At 41.4% G+C, this 12,362-nt stretch overlaps 1 protein-coding gene across 1 annotated transcript in view; it reads left to right on the forward strand.

The window, feature by feature from the left end:
* Window positions 1–12,362, forward strand: part of SPHKAP (SPHK1 interactor, AKAP domain containing) — a 129,133-nt gene that overhangs the window by 81,437 nt on the left and 35,334 nt on the right. Inside the window, exons 5-6 of the mRNA XM_047872109.1 lie at window positions 6,782–6,841; window positions 8,915–9,049. Of these exons, the coding sequence (XP_047728065.1) occupies window positions 6,782–6,841; window positions 8,915–9,049 (195 nt within the window). The remainder of the gene's footprint in view (window positions 1–6,781; window positions 6,842–8,914; window positions 9,050–12,362) is intronic.

The following is a 12,362-nucleotide window of genomic DNA, read 5'->3' on the forward strand; positions in this document are numbered from 1 at the left end:
TTTTCTTTGGAAGATGCGTAGATGGGCATTTTAATACCGTCAAATAAAGAGGTCCCATCCTTTCCGCATGGCCAGATGGCTGCATTGTTAGAAGCCGCGGAAGGAAGGGACTGAGTTTCTTCTGAGTTAAAGCTTAAGTGTATATTTGGTCATAGTAAGCATTCAAATGCCGAGATTTTCAAGGCGATTTGACATGATGCTTCTGGTTAACCTTTTCGAAGCAGTGCCTCCAGATAGAATGACCGCCTTCACAGGATTCAGCTGACATCAGGAGCGATGACAATACCCAGCAGAAGTCAAAGGCCCAGAACCCTGGATTAAAAGCCCTGCTGGCATGCAGCCTCTGGGCGCCTTTTGGCGCTCCTGGATGTATAATGCGATGACATTCCTCAACTATTACATTAACCACCTGAAGGGCCCATGCAAAAATAAAACTGTCCACATACAGGGGCGCCGGGGTGGCTCAGCCAGTTGAGCAACTGACTCTTGATCTCGGCTCAGGTCATGATCTCATGGTTATGAGATCAAGCCCCACGGCAGGGCTCCGTGTTGGGCATGGAGGCTGCTTGAGATTCTCCATCTCCCTGCACCCCTGCCCCACTCGTGATCCCCGCCCCCTTCTCTCTCTCTCAAATTAAAAAGAAAAAAAAAACTGTCCACGTGCAGTGGGAGTTTGCCCCTGACAGTCGTCACCAGTTCTTTTTCTCTGGTTTCTGTTCAAAATGTCAAACCTGTTACATGCATGACATACGGTATGTCTTTTGTCTGACACTTTTTTGTCTGACTTAAAATTTCTTTTGTCTGACTTCTACAATAAATAAATAATAAATATTTAAAGCTATTCAATAAGTGCAATTAACTCACAGAAGATGCTGTGGGCTACAATCCACTTCAAATTATTTCTTTTTTCCTGTTTTACTACATTTGAATGTTAACCTTTTTCTCACCAAACCTTTTTCTGGACCAAAATAGGTCTTATATCACTGTTTTCTAGAATTTCTTAGTGAAATACTATTTTATAACATGCCTATAATCTCCTCCAGTTATGAAAAGGGACCTACAGTGAAATAAATAATTGGTATTGCTTGACTAAATAATCCATAAGCAGAAGAAATAGCAGCAGAATGTTAGGATCGACAAATAACTTTTGAAGACTATTTGATGAGATTATGCCCACAGTCATAAAGTGGCATCATTTTCTCGATGATACTTACTCTTCCAACCTTTTGTTTTAAAACTGTGGTAATGACAGAAGAGAGGCGTTTGCATTTGAAAGGTACGTAAAACCACAAAATTCACTTTGTTAGGTAGGCAAGAAAAGAAGGGTCTGTGTTCTCTCGGGGATGATGTGTGTTTCCGTCTATCTCGGCTGAGCATGTCTGCAGGTGCTCTGAACGGGACACAAACAGACAACACGAAAGGTATTTTATATGAAGAGAAAAGGAGCTTCTATTGCAAGAAAAATGTTAATACCTTTTACCCGTATTTATTACCGATTCTGGTTCTCAATTTTTGCTTTTTTCTGTTTTTTAGCAAAGCCTTAATCACAGAACAAAGAAGCCAATCTAAGTACTTTAAACAGTACCAATTGCTGGATTAACATTAGTTCAGTTAATTCTATAAACTTCACTGTCTATTCCCTTGTGTCCTTATTGGAAGACAGCTTTGTTTACTGATAACATTGGAATTCACTACATAAATAAGGAAAATAATTATTACGGGTAAGATGCTTGTAACACCTGAGACAGTGCTTCCACTCTATTCGTGCCTATGCGTCGATCAACAAGCATTTATTAAGCACCTACCCAATGCCAGGCTTCACTAAACACTAAGAATTCAGTGACCAGCAAGGCCTGCCTTCATGAATAAACCATCTAGCGAAGGCTAAAGGGAAATAAACGGTGCTCAAGAGATTATTAAGTAAACACACATACTTTAAAACAACATTTCTCTGGATCATTTGGTATTTTTGGATTTGCACATTCGGGCATTTTACAGATGACTCAGTAGCATCACCCCAGACCGAGATGAAGAGTCAACACAGAAAGGTTACATCTTATTCCCAGGTGACTGGTATCTCAGACATTCAGCTTCCCTGCCTGCAGCATTCTCTCTGCTGAAGGGACCCCTTTCAACACACGGCCCATAGAACCATAATGCAGAATCTCCCAGGCTGTCTTATTTTAGTCACATAAAACACTCACCCGAAACCCCCAGAAACTTCTTTTCAACTTCCATCACCAATTGTTTCTTTATACCCTCCTGCAACAACACAGGGAACAGCCTTACTTGTTGGAAGGGAAATTCTAACCCTCGGGTCTTTCTCAACTCTTACGGCACTGGGAGTCCAGCATACAACGAAGAGTTCCTCTTTACCTCCCCTCTTTAAAAAGTCTGCTGAGGGGCGCCTGGGTGGCGCAGTCGGTTAAGCATCCGACTTCAGCCAGGTCACGATCTCGCGGTCCGTGAGTTCGAGCCCCGCGTCAGGCTCTGGGCTGACGGCTCGGAGCCTGGAGCCTGTTTCCGATTCTGTGTCTCCCTCTCTCTCTGCCCCTCCCCCGTTCATGCTCTGTCTCTCTCTGTTCCAAAAAATAAAAATAAAAAAACGTTGAAAAAAAAAATTTAAAAAGTCTGCTGAGTTATGCCCAGCTTCTTCATAGCGTGGAAAGACAGGCATATTGCTCACCAACTTGGGCCTCACTTCTGGAATTTCTCTAGGATGTGCCCCTCACCTTGGTCGTCGCAGCCCCTTTCTTCTCCCTCTCTTCACCTTGTGCTTAATTCAGAGCCTCTCGCCCTCACTCAGCTGGGGCTGATGGGGGCAGTGGGGGAGATCATCCGTTCATGGTTTGCGCCATTGTAAATTTGTCCTGCCTGCTCACCTCAAATCCGGCCTTCTCTGCAATGCCATTGGTGGTTGACCACATTCTCCCACTTTCCTTCTCCACCATGTCTGTAATGGCAGGCTTGTCACTTCCGTAATAATATTCTTCATAGATTCAAAGAATGTGTTCTGCCTTCAGACCGTAACTCCCTGAGAACAAGAACAATGACGCGCATCGTTTGTCTTCTCAGAACCCAGCACCAAAACCACACCCCTCGGAAATGAGGCGCATTTCCCCCTCTCCTCACCTTGCACAACCTCCTACCCCATACCCACCATTCCCCAACTCTTCTGGACACAAGCTTGTCACATTCTCCACTTGGAGTTCGGTCTTAGTGGGTGCCTACATCTCCATAAAGAAACCAAGGCCTCAGAGAGTGAACATTTGGAGAGGAACACCATTACACAGACCATTTTGGCATGAAGTGGATTCACTCTAAAGCCTAAAATTCAGAGCCTAAAAGTCAGGGCTCCTCAAAAGTCAAGGTTTCTCGATTCAGAATACGCAGGACACCAGTCCGTCCTCAGCCAAACCTTACACCAATGGGACTGCCTCGACCAATCAGGTTGAACAAGAAGGAGTTCAGCTTAGAAGAAATTTATACCAACAAGAATTATCAGTCACCTACAACCAGGAGGACCTTTGAAACCATCTTTGAGGAGCCCCGGGAGCGCAACGGGACTCTGATTTTCACCAGCTCAAAGAAGCTTCGGCGGGCTGTAGAATTTCGGGACAGCAGCCTTCCCCACAAGGGAAGCTCAAGTGGTTATATGCTTGTAACCCACAAGCTCAAGTGGTTATATGCTTGTAAAATTTTCAAAATTTTCAAAAGGAAGATCTTTTAACTACAATGATTTCCTTCCAATGAGACTCCCCACTACCTTTTATTATGTTGAGGGTCATTGGAGTGACCGCAGACGTGTGTGGGGTCTGACTTGAAGGAAATTGAGTGGGGTTGTGTATACATAAGATATTTTTATACAATTTGAGGTCACTTCTGTATATAGTTAGGCAATTGCTAGCCATACACATGTAATAATGGCTCCCAGGAATACCTTTACCATCAACAGTGGCAACTCAGCCAGACATTGATTGAGACATGTAGGTGTCAGGTCAGAAATGGTTTCACAACGTAAATACGTCCTACTGGAAATATATAGATAGTGGAGAGAAAACAAGGTTTATAGGGCAGAAGCTATTCTGCAGAGAATTCTTCCCGTCATCAGACATGTGAACTTATAAAGACAAGACTGGTTTCTCACTGATGCCTGGTCAACACAGAAGTTCTCTCCTGGAGGAAATTTGTTTGATAACATTGAAAAATTATAATTGCACCGTGCCTTTTTTTTTCTTTTTAAATGAGAATCAAACAAGAGGAGAATATAGCCAAATTCTCATGTTTGTAGACTTGTAGCGGTATAACAAGTAATGAGCATGCCTACAACAACTCCTATATGAAAGAACTTTTAGAGTGGTTTCCCACTGAATTTGATAACTTGGAAAATGTATAAAATATTATCAATAAAACTTAGTGAAGTTGAAAAAAATCTACCAACAGTATTAGGTTAAGACTGAATTATGTTTCTTTTCTATCCAGGGAAAATGTTATAGAACTACCATCATATGAAGCCAGAAATGTAGACAAAAAGTATTATGGAGGTGTATTAGGTAGTAGATTAGTTAAAATGTCTTTTTTTCTGGAAGTTGTCATGTTTGTGATGTTTGTTACCTCTTTTAAATTTGGTATTTGTGAATGATTTGTTCTAAATAAATGAGTATCCACTGTCACTTGTAATTTAGAATTTTTGATTTTGTTACTCTTTTTTGTAAAAAGGTCTTCAGACCTCATATGTACATCAAGCCCTTAAAAACCTAGATCATCCTCTCCCACCAAGATCTGGAAAGATCCGTGTGCCAAGTGTAAGCAAGCGACTGGTTTATGTCTGACTTTGTTCTAGTCTCGGCCCAGCTGGCAAGTGTGAAGGGTTTCTTCCAAATGTAGGCAGAGTTTTACATGACAATCCAGAATGAATAAAAAGAAAGCCCATCTTCAGAGAACAAAAGACAGTATCAGTGGGCAGAGAGGTAGTTATTATAGATGCCTCGCTTTGGTTTCTGCCTTGTCCTCTGCCACTGTGAAAGAAGAGCCTTGTGATGCCCGAGTCAAGGTCACCCACCTTTCTTCAAGGTGAATGGAAAACCGTCTAATCAATTCAGCAACTGCAGTTCTAGCTGCATGTTATTCAATGCCCCTGAGGACTCATAGACATTGAACCAGTCTTCCAAGGGCAAAGTTCCGATTATTGCATGAGTATTTGCAAACTGCTCTAAGCCGTGCACTCCTTCCAAGCACCATCTACTATTTATGTCTCCATTTGTGCTGCCCCTACAGGAGCTCATGCCCAGAGCTAAATCCTCCCTATTTAGCCATCTTATTAAGCCGAAGGAGGAGAACCTCTAAGTGAGAATGTGGATGGCGGTTCATGCCCTTTCTTCCCCCAAATGCCCATCAAGTTGTTCTTAACAAGCAGATAGTGTATCCTAGGGATATGCTGCAAGGATATTGTGAGTTCAGAAATCCAGAAAACCTTCCATTGATGGGAAGTAAAACAGTAGTGATCTTTACAAAAATTTAGCAATGTATAACTATTGTAGTTCTTTTTTTATTTTTAATTTATTATATATATATATATAGAGAGAGAGAGAGAGAGAGAGTGCAAGCTGGAGAGAGGAGGAAAGGGAAAGAGAAAGAAAGTCTTAAGCAGGCTCCATGCTCAGTGCAGAGCCCAACACAGGGTTCTATCCCACAACCCCGGGATCATGACCTGAGCAAAAATCAAGAGTTGGGCACTTAACTGACTGAGCCCCCCATGCGCCCCTAACTACGTAGTTCTTAAAGACTTACCCAAAGTCTTTCAATTATGTTTTCTTATTAAACCTCAAAAAGAAAAAGACGGACTCTAGGAAATCATGACCCCGAACAACTAACTGAAATCAGAAGGGCGCGTATGCTTCCAGGAATTGACATAAGCCCAAACGTCTGACTAACTATCCAAATAATTAATTTTATCAGTTTTATATGGGCAAATTAACTTGTTAAGAATAAGAAACTTTAATCACTATGTACACCTGAAACTGATAAAACATTATGTGCCAACTATACTCAAGTTCATTAATTAATTTCAGAGGGAAAAAGAATACATCTCACCTCTTTGTTCTCTAAGTTTTCTTCTCCCCATCTCCATGTGAATGCCCATAGTAGATTCTTTTCTTGTGCCGTGTTTGAGCTTTAAACTACAACCATTCTCTTACTGTTGTTCTGAATTCTTTTTTAATGTTGTCACTGTGGTTTTCATACTCAGCCTATTCAGACACTTATTTAAGATGGCTAAAAAGACGCAAACTATACAGCAGGATTAAATAAATCAGCTAAAACCCTGAAACAAAGAGAAATCCACTTTTCCTGCACTGTATTAAAAATGAGAAGAGAAAGGGAAGATGAGGGGAAAAAAGGGAGAAATGGAGAGAAACGTTCACCGCGTTTATAAACAGAGGTTTCAAGGGGGACCAAGTCTTTTTTCTTATTTCATGAGTTTTGCTAACCCTGTGTAAGCCTGCAGATTTTGTTGTGACTTACATGGACTTGAATACAAAGAGACTGTCTGGTTTGTTGTGCCACGAACGGAAAGGGGCGCTCTGTGGAATCCAGGGATTTGTGAGGAGGGCCTTAGAGGTTTGCATAGAAGCCCAAAGGTACAGCGGCCACTTCTGTATCAGATCAACTACACAAAATGTGCGGGATTCTTACATCATTTTCCCCAAATGGATTCCTGCTTTCTTCTAAAAGAACTGCCACGGTTTTTCACTTACATGGCTGTTTTTGCCCTCTTTCTCAGGTGTGCTTCGTGAACCTGGATGTGAACAAGGATGCGTGCAGCACGGAGCACCTGCAGCAGGTAATGCTGGGAGCACGGACTCCCCGGGAGCTCATGACAAGGGCTGCCTGCACTGACCAGACAGCTGACGTGACGTTTTCCATAAATGATGCTCATTTAGTTGGAGACTCTTCAGCTGGATGGTGTCATCACGGCCCATTCCCTGACCGTCTCCCTGCCACCTCCCACAGTTTGCCTTCCTTATGCTGGTGATGCTTGCTTTCCCAAGATAACAGGGCCACTCTCCAAACAGGCGCTTTTTCCCGCCCACGGGGCCTGATAGTGGCTTTTTCAGCCCCCGTCTTCATCCTGTCTCAAACACCCCGCCTGAGATGATGTCTCCAAGGCTTTTCCCAACCTGCTGGATACCAACCAGCCCTTCTCTGCGGGTCTCAGGTCTGCTCCTTCCTGCTGCTTTGAGGAAACGCTTGGTCTCTAACCTTGGTTTCCCAGCCCTACACTCATCTGGGGCTCGCACTTGTGCGTTCTCCAGCAGCTACATATTCCAGGCTCATCGGAGGTTGTGATGATCCCGACGTAAATCCTTGACAACGTGCAAGACGTTGAAGGACCCCTCAGTCCTTTGGAACGAGAGCTAACAAGGGGTCCTATAGGAAGAATTAATTGGTGTGAATTGATTATCCTTTCATGCCCAAAGCTGAAGATGGTTTGACCCTACTCTTTGGCATAATACAGTAGAGTAACACACTATTTGCAGCTTGACATCACAGAACAGAAGGCCTGTGATGACTGAGTTATTCCTGTAACGTTTTGCGTTTTTTTTTTTTTTTTACATTTATTCATTTTTGAGACACAGAAAGACAAGTGCAATCAGGGGTGGGAGCAGAGAGAGAGGGAGACACAGAATCCGAAGCAGGCTCCAGGCTGTCAGCACAGAGCCGGATGCGGGGCTCAACCTTACGAACTGCGAGATCACGACCTGAGCCGAAGTCGGAAGCTTAACCCACTGAGCCACCCAGGCGCTCTTGTTTCGTTTTGGTTTTTGTTCCCTTGCCAGTGCTGCACCGGAAGCTTCTCAAACCCAATTGCCCATACAGCCTATCCATTACAGACTTCCGCAGAGCTTCCGACGGCATTCACCCGTGTAGTGCTGGAGGGATTAAAAAAACGTGTACAGGGGCGCCTGGGTGGCGCAGTCAGTTAAGCGTCCGACTTCAGCCAGGTCACGATCTCGCGGTCCGTGAGTTCGAGCCCCGCGTCGGGCTCTGGGCTGATGGCTCGGAGCCTGGAGCCTGTTTCCGATTCTGTGTCTCCCTCTCTCTCTGCCCCTCCCCCGTTCAAGCTCTGTCTCTCTCTGTCCCAAAAATAAATAAACGTTGAAAAAAAAAATTAAAAAAAAAAAAAAAACGTGTACATATCATTTCGTTTAGGGGACTTGTGGTGCAGAGTCAAAGAGAGAGAAGGAGGGACCAAAGCAAGTTGGCATCTTAAGGACTGTGTGTTTGAAGATTTATGTGAGTGATTCGAGACAGTCTTCTTCTACAGCTAAGGGTAGAAACCTGGCATCCACTTAGCTGCCTAAACTTGTGTGAACTCATCTTCTCTGGGCCTCAGGCTACTTACGTGCAAAAATAAAAAAAGTAGTAATGGTACCTAATCGGGGTGGGGGTGTTGTGGGGATTAAATGTACTAAAGTGTAACATGTGTGCAGAGTTTAGCACAGTGCCTGGTACATAGAGCAAAATTAATGTTAGAAATTATTTTATTATTGATATTCATGATTATTGACTTTGTTAAAACAGATGATGATTAGACAACAAGTCTCTTATTCCAAGTTTTAAAGGAAAGAAAAAACCCCTACTATGCATACTTGTGATGTGACAGTAATTATTAAATGTCTACTTTGGCATATTTAGAAGCAAAGAGTTTTTAAAGGTTTAAGTAATTTCCTATTCCAGTGTAAACCTTCAAGTTCCAGCTTCACACTTCATCTAGTAATAATCTTAGTAGATTAAGTAATCTATCATCGGTGCAGTTATTCAGGTATATTATTTTTGCAAGTAAGTAGTTTGGGGGTAGTGTTTTGGAGGTGAAAAGAAATCGTCTAAACTAATAAAGATTCTTCCTCTACAGAAATTGGTCAACGTTTCACCAGATCTTCCAAAACTTATCAGCTCCATGAATGTCCAGCAGCCAAAAGAAAATGAAATTGTTCTTCTAAGTGGGTTAACATCCGGAAATCTCCAGGCAGATTTTGAAGTTTCACAGGTAAGAGATGTAAACTCTTGGTAAAATATTCATCAGAGATAAGTTATCTACGGTCAGCTCTTGGCACAAGTCAGTACAGACTTCAAATAGATGCCACATTTAAGCTTCCATAGCCTGGGACTCAAAAATTTCTTTGTAATCAAGAGCAGTCTTTATCTGTGTTTCTTCTAAATATGCCGCGTAGAGTTTGACAGAGCTTCCCTTACCTCAACTCCTACCATTTATTATATTCTCAAGTTCATGTTGGTAAGTTGTACTTAAACTAGAGCAGACATGCTGGGAATTGACAGCTTAGCTTGGTTTTCTACAAATCCATTAGATTGTCAAAAATAGACTCATCTTGGGGCTCCTGGGTGGCTCAGTCAGTTAAGCGTCCGGCTTTTTATTTTGGCTCAGGTCACGATCTCACAGTTGGGAGACGGAGCTCCATGTTGGGCTCCACGCTGACAGCTTGGAGCCTGCTAGAGATTCTCTCTCTTCATCTCTCTCTCTCTCTCTGCCCCTCCTTCACTCACGCCCTCACTGTCTCTCAAAAGAAACATTAAAAAAAAATAGATTCATCTTCTGCTTCACATATGATACGAAAATTCTAATTCATACTATATGGTCCCAGCATCCCAGCATTTCTTCTTTCTGGATGTTATTTATTTCTTAGGATCAAATGAGTCATGGTAATAAATACAGGATTGCAGCCCGGTGGGTGGAATGTGAGTTTCCTAGGAATTTAAAGAGTAAAATTCCTAGAGGAAATGAATGTTACTAAAAATAAAGCAGGAATTAAGATGCTATTTTTCTCATTCAGTGTACTGATGTTCATTATTACTAGAGAAATCATTATAACATTCTTTACTTGAAGACAATTTTTTTAAATTATAAATTGTTCAATTTACAAATATATATATACACACATATGTATATATGTATGACACATATGTATATATGTATGACACATATGTATATATGTGTGTATATATACATATATGTGTATATATATATACATATATGTGTATATATACATATATGTGTATATATACATATATGTGTATATATATACACATATATGTGTATATATATATATATATACATATATATGTAATGATTTCTAGAGGCACATCATATTGAAGATTGTTGATTTTTCCCAAATAAGATATGCTGATAGTGACACATAACACCACTACGGATTAAAATGGTGAACATTTGCTTTCCTCCAAATTGTTCTTTCTTGGGTTTTAGTTTTGCTGGAAAATTTTAAAATACTTTTTTATTCTTCAGTCCTTTGAAATACCAAAAAACTCGGAAACGTACCCACTATTTCTAGCACCTACCCCGGATGCTTTGTAAAAATCTGCACACAGCCTATTACAATTTGGTAATTAAGACTAGAACCAAACTTCTCCGTCTGTCTCATAATTTATATTCTTAGTGAGAAAATTAATCATCTGGAAAGAGAAAACAGAAATGGCCCTAAGTGCCTTCTCTTTATATTGAGCAAAACTATGATGACCAAAAGTAATTTCCAAAACTGAGTTTTAAGAGTATTTCTGCACCAAGCCTGTTAGGATTTCTAATTAAACATGACAGAAAATTGGCTCATGCATGAAAAGAATGTAACTAAAAAACTAGTGGGTAGATGGGGCGCCTGGGTGGCTCAGTTGGTTGAGTGTCCAGCTTCGGCTCAGGTCATGATCTCACAGTTCGTGAGTTCAAGCCCCGTGTCGGGCTCTGTGCTGACAGCTCAGAGCCTGGAACCTGCTTCAGTTGCTGTGTGTCTCCGTCTTTCTCTGCCCCATCCCCAGTCATGCTCTGTCTCTCTCTGTCTTAAAAATAAATAAAACATTTAAAAAGAAAAAAACTAGTGGTAGATTATTATAGGGACTTGAACAGTGCCATCAGGACATGAATTTCCCCTTGTGACCTCTTTCCGGCTTTCTCTCTCTTTAATGTTTATCAATCTTTTCCCATAAGAAGACCATTCCCTTTGGGTTCAAGTCGAGCAAGAGTGAATGTCCCCTCCAGGTGGCTAACAGTAAAAGTCTAATTGTGTTCTATTGGCTCTCATGTGTCATGTGCCTATCTCTCAACCATTCACTATGGCCTGAGGATTGCAGTGTTCAGATTGGCCAGGCTGGGTCACGTGATCACCTCAGAGGGTTTAGGTGAATTAACTCCATGGAAATCACTGGCATTATGGGTGAGCCAGAAAATGATGCCTCACAGGCTATGAGAAACAGAAGAAGATTGAGCGATGTTGGGTCACAAAAACAACACAGATACTAATTGGGGTTAGGGAAAGTTAAATTATCAGGACTTATTAAATGTCATCCATCAAAAGCATGCTTAAAATTCTGCATATTTGTTCCTAGGAATCGTCAAGAATTGCCTGTGAGCTATAACACTCTTAAATGTTTCCTACTTCCCTCTTCTAAAAGTCCTCATCACTTCCTATATATCACTTCACCCTCTGCCATCTCCCAAAGGCCTACATCGTTTTTTCAGATACCACAATCCATGTGTTTTAATAAATTAACAATGTTGGGGCAGCATATCAATAATGAATCCCATCTTAGCCAACCATAGCCGGTACCTCATTCTTTAGGGATAGTCTCAATTTGGCTGCCTCGCCTCAAGAAGTTCAGTTACCTGTTGATTCCTAAGTAAACATGGAGATATTGGCAGAGGCAGCATGAGCTGGGTTAATGGGGGGAGTCAAGGGCAGTCCCAAGGGCATAGCTATTGTTCCCACTGACCCTGTGAAGAAGGCAATAAACGAGCTCCTTGGCACCTTTGACCCTGGAAATTACAATGCCAAAGATGTTCAGTGGTGCAGATAACAAATTACCTCACTTCTCTCAACTGTAATTTCCTATTCTATAACATGGAGATTAAAAAAAATACCTTTTCTCCATTCTCAGAGACTAGTCACAGCGATTTTCATAAAATAACATGAAGGCACCTTGGGAAGGACTGTTCAAATGCAAATTGTATTTTCTCTCCATGTCCAAAAAGTTGAAGGAAGGTGAAGTAGAAAGAAAATTTCATTTAAAGCAAAATAAGGTACCAGGGTGGAGTACTATATACACCAGGAGTAATCATCCATTCTCCTTTGGGGAAGAGAAGTGTAATATTGTTGCAATGGATTGTGTACAGAGTGCCTTTTCTGCCTCCTGAGGAGTTTTGTTATTTTCTCATAGATGATTACGAAATGATTGTTCAATGTCTTCATCTTTCCAGCTCAGCAAATGACTCACATGCCTTTTTATATCGCTACGTTATTTTACAATTGTACAACTGGAAAAAATGTAAGAAAATATTT

The sequence above is a fragment of the Prionailurus viverrinus genome, chromosome C1 (genome assembly GCF_022837055.1).
Source record: "Prionailurus viverrinus isolate Anna chromosome C1, UM_Priviv_1.0, whole genome shotgun sequence".
Lineage (NCBI taxonomy): Eukaryota > Metazoa > Chordata > Mammalia > Carnivora > Felidae > Prionailurus > Prionailurus viverrinus.